The 20,548-nt window shown below is 44.3% G+C and overlaps 1 protein-coding gene across 1 annotated transcript in view; it reads left to right on the plus strand.

Annotated features, from left to right (window-relative positions):
• Positions 1–20,548, plus strand: part of Lama3 (laminin subunit alpha 3) — a 129,562-nt gene that overhangs the window by 64,722 nt on the left and 44,292 nt on the right. Inside the window, 14 exon segments of the mRNA XM_029472159.1 lie at positions 2,580–2,686; positions 4,672–4,722; positions 5,757–5,908; positions 10,588–10,698; positions 10,808–10,919; positions 11,090–11,257; positions 11,873–12,069; positions 13,635–13,751; positions 14,399–14,553; positions 14,818–14,959; positions 15,613–15,715; positions 18,060–18,176; positions 18,262–18,441; positions 19,286–19,428. Of these exon segments, the coding sequence (XP_029328019.1) occupies positions 2,580–2,686; positions 4,672–4,722; positions 5,757–5,908; positions 10,588–10,698; positions 10,808–10,919; positions 11,090–11,257; positions 11,873–12,069; positions 13,635–13,751; positions 14,399–14,553; positions 14,818–14,959; positions 15,613–15,715; positions 18,060–18,176; positions 18,262–18,441; positions 19,286–19,428 (1,855 nt within the window).

Consider the following 20,548-nt stretch of genomic DNA (forward strand, 5'->3'; position numbering starts at 1 on the left):
ACACACACACACACACACACACACACACACACACACACACACACACCGAGTTATAGTCTCCATACATACATCAGCATGTGCTCCAGGCCCAATCCTCATTCCAACATGCCCTTTCCCATCTTGACCCATCTTCTTCCTCCCAGCATCCACCTACTACAAAGTGGTCCTTCCCCAAATACTTATGTGCTCTTTATATAACTCTCATCTTCTTCCATAGGTCTATATGCCACTTCTCCTAGTTTCTTAAACACTGTTCCCCAAAATATCTGTACATGCCTTTATTCCCATAGAGACTCATTCCTGCATGCACCCACTGCACACAGCTCTGTATACTCTTATCCTCACCAATAGCCATATATATAACTTTTAGTTATAATTCTTTCAGTTATAATAATATAGTTATATTTAGAATTATACATAATATTATACATATGATAATTATACATATATTATACATAATACATGGCCTTATACATACACACATGAGTATGCACATACACAAATACAGAGAGGTGCTTGCGAACACACATACACACATACACACACACACACACATTCACACATTCTCACAGTATATCTTGAACACTAAGGGAAACCTATTTATTTCCCAGACCCTGTTGCCTATCATAACACTGGTCATATTCAATATGTTTAGTAATGTGCATGAAACAAGAGAATAATAGTAAAGGTTGTGGAAGGACAAGTGTCCTAGAGATACACTTCAGTTATTCACGGACAGAATGTCTTGAGGAGCTTCTATGTACTGGATGCTGTGTAGGTTGTGTAAAGCAAAAGTTGCCTCAGGTTCTAATAACCTACCACTCAATAATCCCAGGGCACACTGCATAAAATACACAAAGTGTTTGCTTACCCTCCAGATCTGTACCCAGGATGAAATGTTAGTGCTGCGGGATGCATGGGGCACTAGCCACAAAACTGGGCTGGGTTGGATTGCATCTGAAGGGACAAAGCAGCCAGCCTTGGAGAGCAAGGGATGGGGTGTCAGCTATATGGAGATGGTGAGGGTGTGTAGGCTGGAGTGGGGGAGCTGGGCAAGGATTGCAGGCTCTGTGACTCTGAAGTTGGGGGCTCACATCTGGGAGAGCCTCTTCCTGGCTTAGCCTTCCTGTGGGTCTGTACAAGCAACAGAGTCAAAGACAGCAGCAGGCTCCATGGGACACTTGTTGATTTTGGCAGCTGACTTGAAGAGACATTTTTAATGAACAGTTCTCTCAGCATATGCTACACTTGGTGTCTCAATGCAAATTATGGTTTCTTAATTAGGAACATCTTTTCACGAATGCCAAGTTGATGACAACAATTTTTATTTATTAATCACGGGTTGCACGCCTAGGGATTGGTCACGGCCCTATTTGTTACATCCTGCATGGCAAATAAGAAAGTCAAGGGTGAGAAGTAGGGACTTACCATGTAAAGAAGTCTCCTTGAATTTGGGAGGAGTGGCCTGCCAACATAGGTGCAGACAGGTTTTCTAGCTCCTTCCATACCCTGCTCACATCTCTTTCCCTCAGGCACTTGGAGCCACAGACAGACAGATGTCTTCTCCGCTCCTTATTCCTGTACTAATACCACTTGATAAAGCAGATGGCATCTCTTCAGTCTACTGTTTAGCTATGAAAGGAAAATAAGAGAAACAATTATTTCTTGTAACCAGTAATGCATGCTTTTTAAGAATAAGGAAGAATTAAATGTCCCAGTTCTTTGTATGACTTTATAAAGGATATGTAGTACTTCTGATCTTTTCTGTAGAAACTTTAGATGTAGGTAAGACATGAGAATAAAATATTTTAGACTGTAGATCTTCTACAGAAAAGAAGAATGCAGGGCTGGTCAGTATATAAAGCTTCAGAACATTACCACTGCATGGTGACTTAGATAAGCCACCTTATTAATAGGGAAGAGTTTCGAACTGACTTCTCAGTATAAAAATGTAACATGTTTTAATTTTACTAACTGAGTTTAAGAGTTGAGGCCATATTTGAGGCATATTTAAACTTCGAGGTCAGGACTTGACTCCTCGCTATTATCTAGAATAACTGTGGCTCATGGCTATACTCCTGTCAGTAACTCCACCTCCCTATATACCCCACTGCTGTAATTAGTATCAATGTAGCTTACACAGCCTTAAAATCACATATTAGGAAAAGGAGAAAGCCTTCCTCTGTGTAAACATTTGAAACTCCTGGATTTATGGCTATGAACAATATGTCTGTGATGTCATCAGGAGCAGAACTCTGAATAAAATTGAGTGTCCCACGTCTGTGTTGATCACACTATTTATTCCTCTGCCATTGGGCTACCCAAGCAGCCCAATGCCCACCAGCCAAGTGGTCAGGAACAAGCAAGTGGGCAGGGAAGGGCAACCCTGTCAGCTTCTGCCTCCTGGTCTTATGAGCCTCATTTATGGGATAAAAATGATGCCTTTTGTGAAGTGTTCGTCCTCGCCAGCCTATGTCACCTTCCTTGTTGCTCAGCCATAGTGTCTCAAGTAGGGAAAATAAGGTGTGGTAAATGAAGGGTTACTTGAGTGTTTCTTGGCCTTTTTGTATTTTGTGTAGGTGTGCACCAGGATATTTTGGGAACCCCCAGAAATTTGGAGGTAGCTGCCAGCCATGCAATTGTAACAGCAATGGCCAGTTAGGTCCTTGTGACCCCCTAACTGGAGGTAAGTTCAGTGCACATCCCTGTGGACCTGCATCTTAAAGTTGCTATGATACCCCCGTTTTACATGCATCGTATAGGACTGGAGCTCACAGACTGTGCCTTCCCTTGGCAGGCCTAGAATGCATGTGTAATAGTGGTAGATTCAAGGGATCTTTATTTCAATTATGTTTATTTTTTAAAAGTACATTGTTTTAAAACCCCGATGAGCCATAGCTTAAATAACTTCAGACCCTCTTTGGTGATTTTACTGAGATGTTCTTTGGACACTATAGGTTTTTTAAACTTTATTTTAGAGTTACATGTATGTAACTGCCTGAGAGTATGTACACATGAGCACCAGTGTCAGTGTGGGATAGGAGGCACAGACTCCCCCCACCTGGAACTGGAGTTGTAGTTAATACCTGATGTGGCTGCTGGGACTTGAACTTGGGTCTTTGGCAAAGTAGCTCTTACCCACTGGGCTGTCTCTGCACTCAATAGTTATTTTTATATCAGCTCTTTTCATGGGAACCTGAAGAAAATAGTCTTCTTTCTCTCTTAATTAGGATGTAGTCAAGTCAGAGGTGGGGATACTACATACTGTATGAAAGACAATTTGTCACAGTTTCTATGGATTCATTCAGAAAAACATAGGGCAAAAAAAGAATAGTCCCTCCATTCACTTCTTTCCTAGAAAACACTGATATTACATGGTAGCAAAGTGGCACAGATATACTTAGGTAAACTCTCTTAAAGCAGAAACTATGTTTCTTGGGAGGTTGCTATGCCCCTTTTTATTCCTAAATAACTATTAGGGGTTTCTACCTCACTACTGGTTGCATAGATCCCGAGTGAAGGACACAGAAACATTACTACTTATTAATAAGCTCTAGGCACTGGACCAGGCAGGTTCTGAGCTGTTCTAGTCCTTCCGCCTGGTAAAACCCACACAAATGTCAGCCACTTGCCAATCTGGTGTCTCCCAGGCTGCTTCTGCTCCATCAGCCTGTCCTCAGGGTGCACTTGTCTTGGACACATGCTTCTGGCCCATCCCATTTGATGGCAGCCTCCCTCCTCCTCTTTCTTCATCTGCCTCTCAACCCCTCACTTGATTCCCAGTCCTACGGCCTATCCATCCTCTCTGCCCAGGCATAAGCACCAGCCACTTTCTGACCAATCAGGACCTCATGGGGAACAGTCTTCACAGTGCATTGGTTAGCACAGCATCCCAGTATCAGGTTACAGTCTGGTCTGGCGCACAGCAGTCAGCTTCTGAATACACAATGCACAAGATAAACCCCAACATTCTCTCGTCTTGTATTTGTGGACAAGTTGAAGAACTAAGCCAGGAATGCACAGATTAAAGCATATGAAGCAACTGTCCCCAAAGCAAGACACGAACGGGTTAATACCAGTCCAGAACTGTTGCTCGAGAGATTGAGCCAGGGATTCAGAAGTTCAAGGCTGGCCTGGGTAATTTCTTGATGGTTCAGCAGTTCAGAGTGCTAACTGTTCTTCCAGAAGACCACAGCTCAGTGCTCACTCTGCAGATCAGGAAGCTCAGAGCTGTAACTCCAGCTTCCAGGGACCTAATGCCCTCTTCTGGCCTTCACAGATACCTGCATAGATTAGGCATATACACATACCTACACATAAATAAAATGAAAATAAATCCTAAAACCAAAAAATTCCGAAGTAACAAGGAAGACTGACTATGTAGCCCAGAGGGAGAGCATCTGCCTGGCATGTGTGAGGTCCAGGTTGTATCTCCACCAAAGGAGGAAAAGGAAGGTAGGGTATGCCATTCCTGAGGAGCCACCCTGCTTAGGGAAAAAAAGTAAATATAATGAAGGAGGCCACCAGGGAAGGTTCTGTTCAGGCAGGCCAGTGATGAGTTTGTGACTGGCGACTAACACCTTCGAAAGCAGGTTTTCCTGGGAACCAAGTTAAAGGGCAGGTGAAGAAAACATTTTAACAAAAATGTTTCCTTTTGTCCCTTGATTTTAGACTGTGTAAACCAAGAACCCAAAGATGGCAGCCCTGCAGAAGAATGTGATGGTGAGCCTCGAGCCCTTCCCTGCCTTCCCCAGTGCATGAAAGATACACACACACACACACACACACACACACACACACACACACACACACCAGCTAATTTTGATATGCCTTGACTAGTTCAGTGGTTGGGTATTTTTAAACCTCCCCATGGCTAGCAAACACTCCCCTCCAGTATTCCTGAGTTAACATCTTTAAAACTCTATATTTCATCTCTGGTACCCCAGAACCAATCAGGAAAGTGGCCCCTTTAAGTTTCATCTTTCTGCTTCCAGTCATGGTGATTCTCTGTTTCCTGCTCCATCTCAGTCCCTTGCCTGAGCGATCTAAAAGTCCTGCCCCATCTCCCTGCTCAGCCATTGGCTGTTTGGAAATTCTTTATTATAAATTGAAGCCAGGTGGAGGCATGGGCCGTCAGGCCTGGAAGCAAGGCTATTGGGAGCCAATAAGACAAAGCATCAGAAGCAAATCCCAACATGGAGGAACAAACTTGCCCCTGTCAGCTCCTAGCTGTCTACTATCAACAGACCTCCTTACCCACCCTGGCCTCAGTTCTATATGGAGTATAGACACACAACACCCACTTCATACAACTGTGGGGACTTTCTGAAGATGTCACACCACTTAACATAGTATCTAGTCATCTGTGTGTAACAGGACATGTCTGTAAGCTTATCACTTGGGATGCTGAGACATGAGGAACCCTAATTTGATGTAGATTGGGCTACTTAGAAAGGCCCAGGCTCAAAAACAATCAATTGAAAATAATCACTAGCAGACACTCCATAAACAAAGGATAATTGCTATTGTTTTCCCAACACACAAAATAAGCAACAATCTGCTAACACTTTTACTGTTTCTAGTAAAAGTGCTCACACACATCCGGCTCGCACCTCTTCAGAGTGCATGTGCCTCCCTGAGCCACCTAGGGCTGTGACTTTTGCCTGTGATGATCTGTGTTTGAGGGGACAGTGTTCACTGTGCCTTCTCTGGGCTCTAGCCTACAGCATATTTGCCTTTCACTGTGGCCCCTGTAGACTGCGACAGCTGTGTGATGACGCTCTTAAATGACTTGGCCTCCATGGGTGAGGAACTCCGCCTGGTGAAGTCAAAGCTGCAGGGGCTGAGTGTGAGCACGGGTGCTCTGGAACAGATCCGGCACATGGAGACGCAGGCCAAGGACCTGAGGGTGAGCCTTCAGTGGGGATCCAGACCATTGCTCATCAAGGATGGCTGTGCCTTGCTTTCTATTGGGCCTCAGTTCTGAGATCCCTATGGATTCCCACACCCCTAATACAAAATAGTCTAGTATTTTCTTAAGGCCTAGCACTATTGCTTGTAAACTTTAAATCATCTCTAGATTACTTATAATAATTGATAGGTATAAATTCCATTGAAATAACTATTCTGCTGCATTGTTTAAGGAATAATGAAGAAAAACATTACTACATGTTCAGTACAGATATTTTTTTCTCAAAATCTTTGGACTCCAAAAATAAATGTTCCTTAAACAGGAATCAGGGTACAGATGACTCCACTTAAAGCTCAAGGGTTTTCTTTCTCTCCCTGATACAAATGAAGGGCCAGTTTTCAGGGTGAGAAGCACTCGCAGACATACAGGCTAACACTCGTAAGTGGGGGCTCACTGCTCACTGATTGTTCCTGGGCTTCCTTTCCTCATAAAGTGTTCAGTTCTGCGACCTGCATCCAGGAGACTCAAGCACAGCCTTAGTCAAAGCTAGTATAATTCCTCTTAAAACAGTTGCTGGAACTTTCTAGGAAAGTATGTGAGGCTATGTGGTCTTTAAATGGTTTGGTTTCTAATAATCAGTATGTTGAAATTTTATAAATCTGTAGTTCATTTATTTCCTCATGAGTAAGAGTTAGCTGTGGACCCCTTTCAAATAATGGGTCCATGCCACCCAAATGACCAAATGTATTCACTCCAAATAGTTCAGAGGTCATCTCCTGTTCCTATAAAATCTGTTAAATCTGCAATGCCAACCACCCCCACCCTCAATCCCCAGTCCCTATTCCCACTGTTGGTAATTCTTACCTGTGTCTTTCTCTTGACTATCAACTTCATTGGTTTTTTTTCTAGCTCATCAATTTTTCTGTTTTCAAATTTTCTGATTTCTACTCTTTCATCAGTCAAGGCAGAAACCTTCATTACTAATATTTTGATATTTTGCTAACTCTAAGAATGCCCTGGAATGATTTGGGGTCATATTGATCCTCTTCTTCCTTCAAGGTCCATGCCCGTCTTCCCATGGCCCAGAACTTCATGCCCTTTTTTTGTTAAAAACAACCAACCAGTTGATGCCAGTGTGTGCTACTCTGGAGTGTGCAGCCACCACTTGAGCATGGTAGACTTACTCAGAGCCACATCCTCAAATAAAATGGACTCTCCCTGCTCTGGAAGCCATCGACTGTCAACATCTCCTCATGAGGCCCTCCCCACTCCATGCTTGAGTGTTGACTGGCTTGATCTTGTCTTGATCTTATGCAGATAGCCACAAGTGCTGTGAGCTCAGGAGTGTGATGGTCCTGACATATCCTGAAGATAATTTCAGTCTGATTCTTCCTGGCTCTTACAGACTTCCATTCCACTCTTCCACAGTGGTCCCTGAGGCCTAGAGGGAGTACAGTGATATAGGCATCCCAGTTGTGTTGTGTATTCAACTGGCACTTATTTTCTGCACTGTGACCAGTTGTGAGTTTCTACATTAACCACCAACCATTTCTTTTTTGCCCAAAGAAACTTCTCTGATGAAGTCTAAGAGCTGCACTAATCTTTCTGTTGAGAGATACAAATTTTGTTCATGTCATGGAGAAATCAAGTTGGTACTGACCAGGAAGCTTCCTCCTTGCTGAGTAGCTCTCACAGTTCTGGAAGGTTCTCTGCAGGCTACTGTGGAGAATGTCATTAGCTATCTAATGACATCAGCTATGAGCCTTATAAACCACAGTATTGACCAGCATGGTCAGATGGGTCCATGGCTGCAGTAGTGCACAAATATCAGGTGGGAAGAGACATGGCTGCTATGGTAAATATCATAGCGGTGACCAAGTGGGAGGAGACATGGCTGCTATGGTAAGTTAGCCAAGAGCCAGATTGGGGAGTTCACATGCCTCAAGGGTGCACCTACTACTCTAAATGGTCACAGTATCAAACTTATCTGATTTCTACTCTTACCCATGTACTTTTGTTTTTCTTTCTACATTCTATAAAATAATTTGCTATTCATTATCTAGTTTCTTATGATCAAAGCTCACTTTACTGATTTAAAAGTTTCTTGTTACTAACATAAGCATTTAATGTTGTAATGAAATGCTTCCTTTAAAAACTACTTCTGCTGCATTCCACAGACTTTATGGTACTGTGTTTTCATTCTCGGTCAACTTGAAACATTTTCCTATTCTCCTGTGACATATGGATAACCCATGAGTAATTAGAAATATATCACTTAATTTCCAGATCAGTGATTTGATGACCTTCTAGTATTGATGTCTAATTTAATCTTTTTGTGATCAGAAGCAAACTATGTAAGAATTTAATGCCTTTGAACAAATGTTGAAGTTTGTTCCAGAGCTGGAATATAGTCCATCTGGGTCAGCATTCTCAGTATCCTTGGAAATGAGGGGGTCTGAGTCAAGCTCTTTCAAGTGATAATGAGGGTTACTCTTCCCATTAATGAAGGCTGAACACAGAGCCCTGAAGCTGTCCAGTGCTCACTGTTGGCCACAGGAGAAAAGAGGCAGGCCATGAAAACCCCGTCATCCTGGAACTGTGCTGGACAACAACACCCTCAACATTGTCACAATGTACCACGAGTCTTGAGCCTTAGACTCAGGGAGCAGGATTTTGAGTGGGGGCTGCAATAGTTATGAGGTCACTGGAGATGACGAAGGGGGAGGGGTGGGGGAGGAACTCCCAGCGACTGCATGAGCCTGCCAGCATCCAGTGGCCACATCAGTCAGAATGTAGTCGGTCAGAGATGACAGCACATTAGAGAAATGAAGGTGACACAACAGTCAGAATGTTTCTTAAAAGAGCAGCATCCACTGGAAGAAAAGAAATGAGATGAGGGGGTTCTCACTGGAAATCAAGTAAGACGCAGAGGTGAGAGACCCAAAGGAAAACCATGGACGTAAGAAGCTCTGCTTACTCAAGTACCAGACTTGAGGTCAAGCCAAGACTAGACATGGTGATGGAGGCTTTGGGTAAAGCTTCAGGAGTGCGTCTGGAATGAGCTGATGCCAGTGGCTCTGTCTGAGTCTAGAGAGAGTTAAAGGTAATTCTGGACGAACAGCTCCTTTTCATCCCTTAAGGGATTCAATGCCATGGTTTATAGGTTTAATATAGAGAAGAAGATTAAGAAAAAACTCTGCTGTTATAAAAGAAAAGGAAGCTTCGTGAGTTAGTTGCTTTAATGATGTGGTGCTACGCTGCCCTGAACTTCTCCACACAGATGCTGTGCGCTAGCTTCTGTTCTTAGCATCTCACTGAATCTCACTCGATGTCTGTGGGGAGAACTGTTTTCACTAAGCAACATGCAGGAGCTAAGTAAGAACAGCTGCTTAAAACCAACCCCACAGGACGGGTGACTTTAGAAGAATTCAGGCCACCACCATGTCTAAAGACCATGCTTTGCCCACTGTCCTTTCCCCCGTGATGACCTCCCGTTATGGCCACCCACCTCACTGCCATGTTACACAGACTCTGTGGCAGCTCAGTAAAAATGAGCTGACATTTTTAAGTACTTATGAGCATGTACATAGTAGATTAGATTAGACTCACCTGCTAAGCCACTGATGCACTGTGCAGCCTCAGGCACACCATCTCATTTCCTTTAGAACCCAGCCTTTCATTTGACTTTGAGGGCACCAGCTATATCAACTCAGAATTTCTCTACATCAGGGACTGGCATCTTTGATTTAAGGGTTTTGTTGGGCTTTTTGTTGTTGTTTCCAGTACAATTAGCTATATTACTGCTTTTTGTATCAGGATAACTACAGATTTTTAAAAGTTAAGTATATTTTATAATCTGAAAATAGATATATTGGATAAAAGTACTATTTTCTGTTAGAGGGCAAGTATGCTAATTCAAGTAAAAAAAATCTCTTGCCTTGTGGATTTGCTCAAGTCTGTGTCTTTAATCCCCCCTCTTCCCCCCNCCCCCTGCCCCCCATCTTCCTCCCCTCCCCGCCATGCCTAGGCTCAAAGGGCTACTTCCTGGAGTGTAGCTTTTGGTGAATGGTAGGAAATGTAAGAGGTGAAGGTGGATGATTGGGTGCGTGCTCTTCAGGGGGCGGGGCTTTTGTGGTAGCCCAGCCCCTCCTTGCTTGGTTCCATTCCCTCCCTCACATTGTGCTTCTACCATCAAGTGCCGGACCCCTCCGGGACCTAAAGCTGGAGACTAGCTGGGCAAGCCCGCTGTAGCCAAAAGAAGTTTTTTATTTTACAGCCCATTATCTTAGGTAATTATTAAGTTGATTGTGGTGGTGGAAAGAGGGCCTTCTTTATTTCAAGACTGTACCTTAATTTACATCAAAAAGTAGACTTAAGCTGGGCGTGGTGGCGCACACCTTTAATCCCAGCACTTGGGGGGCAGAGGCAGGTGAATTTCTGAGTTCAAGACCAGCCTAGTCTACAGGAGTGAGTTCCAGGACAGCCAGGACTATACAGATAAACCCTGTGTGTGGGGTGGGGGGTGGGGGGGTGGGGAAGTAGACTTGTCTTATTTCAGAGAACACCGTGTTTCCACCCCCTCCCCCGGAAATCCAGCATTGGTTTTGTTGAATGACACTTAGCTGCCTGGGCAGAGTCTGCTCCAAAATGAGGTTTCTCTCTGTATCTGCTTTCAGAACCAGCTGCTTGGCTTCCGTTCTGCCACCTCAAGTCATGGGTCCAAAATGGATGGCCTGGAAAAAGAACTGAGTCATTTGAACCGGGAATTTGAAACTCTGCAAGAAAAGGTGATGTATTAAGTCAATTACGTTAGCATTTTCTTCCTTGGGGAACATTTTCAGTTTCATTTTCCTTTTTTATCTAATTCACTGATCATGAGTTTATTTTTTCATGTAGGCACAGGTCAATTCCAGAAAAGCACAAACATTATATAACAACATTGATCAGACAATCCAAAGCGCCAAAGAATTGGACCTGAAGATTAAAAACATCGCTCAGAATGTGCACAGTAAGAAGTTACCCCGTCCAGTTAAAACCTTTACTGCATAGCCTTTGTTGTATATTTTTGAGAGCTCAGCACTGTGAAAGAAGATCCCACGGTGATACTTAAACAATGAACAGGGTTCTCCACCAAGCTTCCAGAGCCCTCGATTTAATAAGCTCCTTGATGTTTTCCAGTTCTCCTGAAGCAGATGGCTAGGCCAGGTGGAGAAGGCACGGACTTGCCAGTGGGCGACTGGTCCAGGGAGCTGGCCGAAGCTCAACGCATGATGCGAGACCTGCGAAGCCGAGACTTTAAAAAGCACCTCCAAGAAGCAGAGGCCGAGAAAATGGAAGCCCAGCTCTGTAAGGCCGCGCCAGGATTCCCACGTCCACTCTTATTAGCTTGAACTGCTGAATTCTAAGTGTAGTCTAGAGCCTCCGTGCAGCAGGAGGAAAGTCTCACATCAGCAAACCTTGCTGTTAGAGGCTGTGCACTGGGAATGGGGCTTCCCCTTCCCCCCCTGCAGCCAATCTTTTCTCCAAGGTTTCCAAGAGACATAAAATCTTACCAAGGTGTAAACACCCAAAATTTAATTCTAAAATTCAAATATTTGTGCCATACACCCCCCAACACACACACACATACACCTCTTTTTCCCCCCTGAGGCGAAGTCTTCTTTCTTTAGCCCAGGCTGGTCTGAATCTTCCAACCTCAGCCTTCCAAGCGCTATGATAGTCTTGTCATCAGTAACATGAGAATGACAGCTACTGCTCTCGGGTACTTATGACAGCTAAACAAGGCAGTTCACGAATGCACATGGTAGATCTACATAAGCAGTGCTTTCCCTTCTTGTTCCTTCTAAGGCTCTGGGGAATGATATTGGGCTAAGCAAGAATTCAGCTCTCCTTCTGTAGTTCTGGGCCCCTAGCTTCACTAAACTCATCTCTTAAGAAAAGATCACAAACTGTGTGTTACAGTACTGCACCGGATCAGGACCTGGCTGGAATCCCACCAGGTGGAGAACAACGGACTGCTAAAGAATATTCGGGACTCCTTAAATGATTATGAAGACAAACTTCAGGACTTGCGTTCCATCCTCCAGGAGGCAGCTGCCCAGGCAAAGCAGGCCACTGGCATCAACCATGAAAATGAGGGGGTTCTCGGAGCCATCCAGGTGAGCCACAGGCAGGAGCTTCCTGCTTTGGTTAACGGTTGGGATGAAGGGAAGCAGGAGTGTGACCAGGTGCCTGTCGAGCTATTCTACCGCAGACCCTGATCAAACAGGTATGAGGCATTCAATGCAAGACTGGAGTCCTTTTGCTTCACTGCTACCAGAAGATTCTGAAACCAGAGACAGAGAGAGCCTCACAAACTGCCACAGCCTGCCCATGGCTAGAGAGTAATAGGAATAAATTTTGCTGAGTAGATGAGACTTTCTTTAAGTCAGAATTAATCCAATGTGTTTCCAATGTTTTCAGTAACATTTTGCGTCAGATATTATAATAGTCACCAATACTGGCATTTGAAACAACTATCTATCTATTTATAGGGAAGAGGCTAAAGCATAGGTCATATGCCATTATACTGGCAGAATAAGGTAGAGATTAACATTTCAACACACACATGCTGACACACACACATGATAGATAGATAGATAGATAGATAGATAGATAGATAGATAGATAGATAGGCAGGCAGGCAGGCAGGCAGGGACTTTCTTTCTGGCATTTGGGATCAGGCCCAGGGCTCTAATGTTAGATGACTGTTTTAATATCAAGCCAATACCCCTAGCCATATAGTTTATATTTTTGATAATGAATATCCTGCACTAAAACAACAAAAAACTGTAAAGGATTGTCCGATGACAGACTAGAATTGAATAACACAGATTGGCTCCAAAACCCACTTCCAGGAGGGAGGTAGCTGGAGAGATGTCTTAGCAGTTAAGAGCACTGACTGCTCTTCCAGGTCCTGAGTTCAATTCCCAGCAACCACATGTAATAGGAATTCATTTGGTGACTCACAAGTATCTGTAATGAGATCTGATGCCCTCTTCTCGTGTGTCTGAAGAGAGCTACAGTGTGTACTCATATACATTAAACAAACAAATAAATAAATAAATACTAAAAAAGAAAGAATGCAAAGCCACACAATTCATTTAAGAATTAATGAATCTTGTTAATCCTCTTGCTGCTCCTTCTCAATGAACTTTGTGCTTTGCAAAAGAGAGGGGGAGAGAGAGGAAGGAGGAAGGGAAGAGGGAAGAGGGGGGAAAAGAGGAGGGAGCTGATAAATGCAAATCCATCCCTGTCTCCTGAGTGGGTGACACACTCCGCTCTCAGGGCTGCTCTGACCTGTGCCATCTCTTACTCACGTGCCTCCTGCATGCTCCCTGGGACTAGTGTGCCGAGAGGCATCTGGCCCTATTTCATTTATTTAGCTAAAAAAAAATCTATGTTCTCTTCTCTAAAATAAATCTTAATAACATGCCCCACCTCACTGGTGGAGTTAGCTGAGTGAGTATGAGAGGTGTCTTCAGCCACGGTAACAGAGGATACCATGGTAACACAGCAACATGCAGTGAGACTTCTGGCTCCATCATTTGTATCAGGCTAGGCTATTGTCAGCTTCAGGAAACCATTTTTACTGTGACGTATTTGCTATTGTCCTGTAAAGATGTCTGTGCTTTCTGCTAATGTGTCAGACAGGTGTGCACATGCGCTCTTTTATTCTCTCCAGAGACAAATGAAAGAAATGGATTCCCTGAAGAATGACTTCACCAAGTACCTGGCCACAGCAGACTCTTCCCTGCTGCAGACCAACAATCTACTGCAGCAGATGGACAAAAGCCAGAAGGTAGCAGAGACTTGTGGGTTTCTAGAAACATCCACACTAGTCAAGTGCTACAGTCAGGAGGCATGCAGTGGGCTAAACTGTTTCTTCTTGAGTATGTCCCTCTGCACAGGGACAGCAGCTCTCTACTGGGAGGGGAGCATCAGTGCTGGGGGCTCTTTAAGTCTATCTGCATTACCTCATCTTTCTGCAATGATCAAGTCATCTTTATGGTAACAAAAAAAAGAGAAAGTATTGCAATGCTATTTTAAGAACACAAAACATGCCTTTCCTAATAGGAGACACTGAAGACTTGATAAAAGCATGGCAGACTTCTTAGCCTTATGGGCATTTCAAAAGAATCTTGCCCAGTATCTGTTTCTGGATCCTAAGAACCCTTTCCATCTAAAAGCCCCACCTTGCTGATGACAGCGCAATTTTATAAACCTTATAAAGAGAGTACTCGTTAGAAGGAAGGCATCCGAGATGGCTGCAAACTTAGACTGTTGGCAGTGCCGCTATCTGAAGTAACTAAGGAGATGTTGATACGATGAAATGACTTAGCAAAGATAACTTCTCACTAGAAACATCATTTGTGAAGGAGTTTAAGAAAATGGCATACATGTTCATCCCTTGAATTTCTATTATGTTTGTTTATTTGGAAAATATAGGAATATGAAAGCTTAGCTGCTGCTTTAAATGGAGCAAGACAGGAACTGAGTGACAGAGTGCGAGAACTGTCCAGATCGGGTGGCAAAGCACCACTGGTGGTGGAGGCAGAGAAGCATGCACAGTCTTTACAGGAGCTGGCAAAGCAGCTGGAAGAGTGAGTGCCTGCTTGCCTGCAGAGGTCTGACGTCATAAGCATCAACTATTCACTGGGCTGGCTAGGACCCCAGAGCAGGGAGGAGGGCTGGACGAAGGCCAGAGCCCCACCCAGAACCCACAGACCTGGTCAAAACCAGACTCACAATGAGGGCTTTCTCTCAGCCCGGAGTGCACGGCATGTGCCATGCAGTCACTGGGTGGTGGTAGCCCCAAGCAGGGAAAGGATGCTGGATGGCTTAACCCTCCCTGTGTTATCTTCCAGGATAAAGAGAAACACCAGTGGGGATGAGCTGGTGCGTTGTGCTGTGGACGCTGCCACGGCCTATGAGAACATCCTCAATGCCATCAGAGCAGCAGAGGATGCAGCCAGCAAGGCCACCAGTGCCTCCATGTCTGCCTTCCAAGTGGGTACCTGGAGCTGTACTGGCAGCTTGCTGGGCTGGCTTTGGAGACAGCTCATTGGCTTACTCTCCCAACATGGAAGAGTGTTAAAAATATTATTTATTCAAAATCAGAGCTTGTTATGTGTATCAGACTGGAGTTTGGTCTTGGTATGGATCATTTCTGCATTTACTGACTCTCTGATATCAGGAGTGTGATTTAAAATTTATTTATACAACTAGATAGAAAAATATACTGATATCAGTTTTGAAACTAAACAAATATTTTATCCTGCAAAAGCATTTTTATGCCTTAATTAAAAATTGGTATTTACCAAAGGAAAGATTGTTCTTGGAATCAACTAGATTGGCATTTTCTCTTAGTACTTTGGTCTTAAAACTGGGCATGTATATGGAGGCCTTCAGCAACTAAACGATTGCAGGGGCTTTATATGGGCTTTGCCATCTGTCGCCAGAGGTGAGCCCAGCTCCCTGACCACAAGTGTCCACCTAGAGTCCTAACCACATTATTAGGCAACAGTGTACAATGCATCCCTCTCAGGTCTCCTTCTTTAAAGATTACAGATAAGGGATTTAGGGCTAAGGTGCAAAGTCTTGCTCTGCACTTCCCAAGGCAGAGTGTTTTTGCTTAAGGCTGATAAATGTTTTGCTTACAGACAGTGATAAAGGAAGACCTTCCAAAAAGAGCTAAGACCCTGAGTTCTGACAGCGAGGAACTGTTAAATGAAGCCAAGATGACACAGAAAAGGCTACAGCAAGGTATTAAGAGGGGCAGATGGCAGGGACATTCAGGGGCTTTAATCAACCTGTGGACACGTGGTCCAATGCAAAAGTGGGTTTTGAGTTCCACTGTCAGTGCATTCACCCAGTATTCTAACGAGCCCTATCAACCATGCATGAATGTAACACAGCCCCTACACAGATGAAGTCTGGGGAGTGATAGCCTTCCTTGGCCTGACTTGGGAGTACACTGTGATCATGGCAGTGGGAAGCCACATACCAAGGTCATTTACTCCAGATCATTTCAGCAACTGCTTCAAGGTGTCTTAGATCCTAAAATCTTAGCAACTGAAAGTACCAAGAAATAATTGCTGCTAGTGTAAGACCCCCGAAGCTGGGCCTCTGCTCAAGTCCCGGGATGAGCTGGCCAGCACCCCAGTGTCCCGAGAGAAAACCACACCTGATGCAAATTACAAGAGGTTTTATTATCAGCTAGCTGAGGATGAAGTCCCTCCGCTGTGCAGGGCAGGAGAGTTCAACCCTGAGCGGTGACAGTAGGGGGCTTTTAACAGCTAGCTGAGGAATTGGGAGGAGTTGGGAGGAGAGTTGGGAGGAGTTGGGAAGAGTTGGGAGGAGTTGGGAGGAGAGTTCTTCTCTTCCAGGTGTCCTTGGTGAAATTTACAAGGCAGGAGTGGGGAGTGAGTTCTTTCTGAATTTTTATCTCCGTGTCCTGGGCACAGGAAGGCAGGCATCTCCGGTTGTAAAGTATAGAAACAAAAAGGCTTTTTTGCTGGCTATAGAGAACAAAGGGCTTCTTTCTGGCTGTATTTTTAAAGATCAGGGAAAACAAGCGTGGGGAAAGTCCAGGGGCTTTACCTTCCAGGGAGAAACACTTTAAGTTGGGGTCTCACACTAGCATGAGGCATGAGAACACTTTAAGCATCAATTTTACCTTTGATAATTTTTCATCTTATATACTTTATAAGAAAGAATTAAATTGCCTTAACATGGAGGTACAGCTCCTGGGGCAGAAGCTTTGAGACACAGGGATAGAAGCCATCGGAAACTCTGGAAGCCCCGGGTTTTGAAAATGCTGCCTCTTGAATTTTTATGGCCTCTCCCAGGAAGCCACAGCCACGCAGGCATCGGGACTCAGTCTTTGGTCAATTTCTCAGTCCCTGGTGAAGGATTTATACATTTTTTAACTGCATGTTTTTGAATATCAAATGCATAAGAAGTAAACCCCAGAAAAAGTATGTTCTAACATGCAATCATTAATCAACATTAAGATTTTATCAAGTTATGTCTGCCTTCTTTACTGTTGGGTTGGTATGGGGCTTTTGCTGTTGTTTGCTTATATATTTGGTTTTTTTGGTGCTGTGAATCGAACTCGGGTCCTCGAGCATACCAAGTGTGTCCCCCTACTAATCCTCCTGTCTCTGCCTCTTCAGTGCTGGGTGACAGATGCAGCTGTGTCCAGGATGAGTGTTTTAAGAGTATTGACTGTGTTGTTAACTAAAGTAGTCCTGGAATCCTAAGGAGGCCTGTGTGCCCAGCGTGGTGTGGCTGGTGGGTTTCCACATCCCTGAGGTGGCTGCAGGAGGAGCTGGGATGTGGACTGGAACCATTTTGTTTACCACTTTATTTTTAATGTGTCCCTTTGAGCATCTCTGGTGAGCACCCAAGGACAGGTGCATTCATTGTTCTGCAAGAGCAGAAACAAGCATCCACTCAGTGTCCTTTGTGAGAAGCTCTCCCAAGAACAGTCCTGTCTTGACTGCAAGTCACCCCTTAACAGCCCTGTCTTGGCTATAGGTCACCCCTTTTGTATCATTCATTTGCTCATTCAAGCATTTATTCATGGAACAAGTGTGCCCCAATACTAAGTCCGAACCAGTGCCAGCCAAACCCTGCATGTTGGGGCACAGCAGTTAACAAGTCAGACACTCTTTCAGTAAGCTTTGACTTGGTCAGAATGAAAATCCAGCTGTCCCCTGATTTATTTTGCATTTCCCCTTCTTTGTGTATCCCTTCATGAAGCCAGTCACCACAAGGCTCTGGTAAGCTGCTTTTTCAGCCACTATGATCAGAGATGCCCATGTCTGAGGGCCTAAGTACTGCAACAACATCTGTGGGGTAGGGACCAAGGTACATTCATACTCAATGGTCAACAGCATTTGTGGGCTAGGGACCTAGGTACATGCATACTCAATGGTCTGCAGACACTGCCCACTTCAGAGGCCACAAATGCCCATGGAAGATACAAACGCATGAAGTAATTGCTTCTTGGTCTCTCTCTCTCTCTCTCTCTCTCTCTCTCTCTCTCTCTCTCTCTCTCTCTCTCTCTCCCTCCCTCCCTCCCTCCCTCCCTCCCTTACTTTAGAAGTCAGTACAGGTCTCAACAGCCTACAGCAAACCCTGAAGACTGTATCAGTTCAGAAGGACCTGCTAGATGCCAACCTCACTGTTGCCCGTGATGATCTTCATGGGATACAGAGAGGTAACCATCACCTTGTACCAGTGGTCATCGTTTCTTGGGAAGAATGGGTCAGCTCTTTACACCCCCCTACTTGTGTGTACACTAGGTGATATCAACAGTGTGGTGAGCGGTGCAAAGAGCATGGTCAGGGAAGCCAACGGAATAACAAGCGAGGTTCTGGACGGGCTCAACCCAATCCAGACAGATTTGGGAAGGATTAAGGACAGCTATGAGAGCGCACGGCATGAAGACTTCAGCAAGGCTCTGGTCGATGCCAATAACTCAGGTCAGGATGTCTTAGCTGTGTTCTCCATTGCTAAGAATTTGATCCATTTCAGTTCCTTTCTGGTAAATTCTGACCTCAATTAGAATATTAGAAAATAGTTTCATGTAATATATTCAAATAGCACAGGTGTACTAATAAAGATACCAGAACTCCTACTATGGGTGGGGGAAGGGAGGGAGGGCAGAAAGCCCCCCATAGTAGGAGTTCTTAATCATGGTGTCTTAGTCAGGGTTTCTATTCCTGGACAATACATCATGACCAAGAAGCAAGTTGGGGAGAAAAGGGTTTATTCAGCTGACACTTCCATACTGCTGTTCATCACCAAGGAAGTCAGGACTGGAACTCAAGCAGGTCAGAAAGCAGGAGCTGATGCAGAGGCCATGGAGGGATGTTCTTTACTGGCTTGCTTCCCCTGGCTTGCTCAGCCTGCTCTCTTATAGAACCCAAAGACTACCAGCCCAGGGATGGTCCCACCCACAAGTGGCCTTTCCCCCTTGATCACTAATTGAGAAAATGCCTTACAGTTGGATCTCATGGAGGCATTTCCTCAACTGAAGCTCCTTTTTCTGTGATAACTCCGGCTGTGTNAAGTTGACACAAAACTAGCCAGTACACATGGCGTATTAAGTTGTGATTGCTATCAAAAGATAAGAAAAGAAATATTTTTCCATATAACCAAGGAAAATAATTTGATACATCATGACAGAAATCTGTAATGAATTTAGGACAGTCTTGCCTGAGATTGTGGTCCATCTTGTTTCTAAGCTTGCTAGAACAAATATTCTGTCTTTAACCTTTTCTCAATGTACTGTGTAAGTTTTCCATTCTCTCATTTTACCAACAGTAAAGAAATTAACCAAGAAGTTGCCTGATCTTTTTATCAAGATTGAAAGTATCAACCAACAGTTGCTGCCCCTGGGGAACATCTCTGACAATGTGGACCGAATCCGAGAACTCATTCAGCAGGCCAGAGATGCTGCAAACAAGGTGGGTATTCCCATTTGGCTCTAGCTGCTGCTGGTAAACTCCTTACCATATTCATCAGGACAGGAAAGGCTTGTATTTATACAAGAATTGGTTGTCTGTCTTCTCTGAATTCTGATTTTAAACATGAAGTTTAACAATCTTTTGTCACGTTTCAAAAGTGCACATGACCTCTGTCCCCTCACTTTGTGCTACATCAGGCAGCTGAGGCAGTCTCCATGCTTTGAGTTCGCAGAGGCAGGATGAAGGCATTTCTTCTCTCCAGTCTCACTTTTTAAACTGTAATCACAAAATCAAGGGAAGGGTCGGTGGTTGCCTTTGTGTGTCACAAAGTATTTTATTTTGAAAGTATTGGAATCCATCTTTGTTGAGGATGGAAGACACAGGATATTTGTGCCTGTGCCCCCAGCACTTTCAGGGGTAGAGACAAGAGGATCACAGACTGGATGGCTGCCAGCCAATCTCCATGCTGAGAGAGGGACCCTTTCTCAAGGAAATAAGACAAGATCTATAGAGCAGGACACCTGACATTCTCCTCTGGCTTCTGTTCATGTTCATGTTCAAGCATGTATACCTGCACACACACACACACACCCATACCAACACACACACACCCATACCCATATCACATATCCATATACTGACACACCCATACACACACCTCTACACACACCCATATCCACACACTCATACACACACATCCATAAACACACACAGCTTTAAAAGGAATGTTAGTTGTAATAAGCTTTATATACTGTTTTTTAAGAAAAGCCAACTGTTTACAGTACTATGTGCTAATGAGCTAGACTCATGCACATCACCCAGATCAACCTACAATATAGTATTCAGCAAAGAATTATGATAAAGATTTGATCATATACATTCAGATACAATATCTAAATGTGAAAAGAGAGCCACTATAGCTGATAGGTGAGCAGATACAGCTGTGCTTGTGGATGAGTCTCATGTAGTGCAAATAGTGAAGCCTGCAAGAGCATTTGCATTCAATCCCACCTCCAGAGTGCAGTGGCTGTGGGGGAGAGGAGGCTTTGGGGGGAGAGGAGTCTGGAGGGGAGAGGAGGCTGTGGGGGAGAGGAGGCTGTGGGGGAGAGGAGGCTGTGGG

Source organism: Mus caroli, chromosome 18 (assembly GCF_900094665.2).
Source record: "Mus caroli chromosome 18, CAROLI_EIJ_v1.1, whole genome shotgun sequence".
In the NCBI taxonomy this organism is placed as follows: domain Eukaryota; kingdom Metazoa; phylum Chordata; class Mammalia; order Rodentia; family Muridae; genus Mus; species Mus caroli.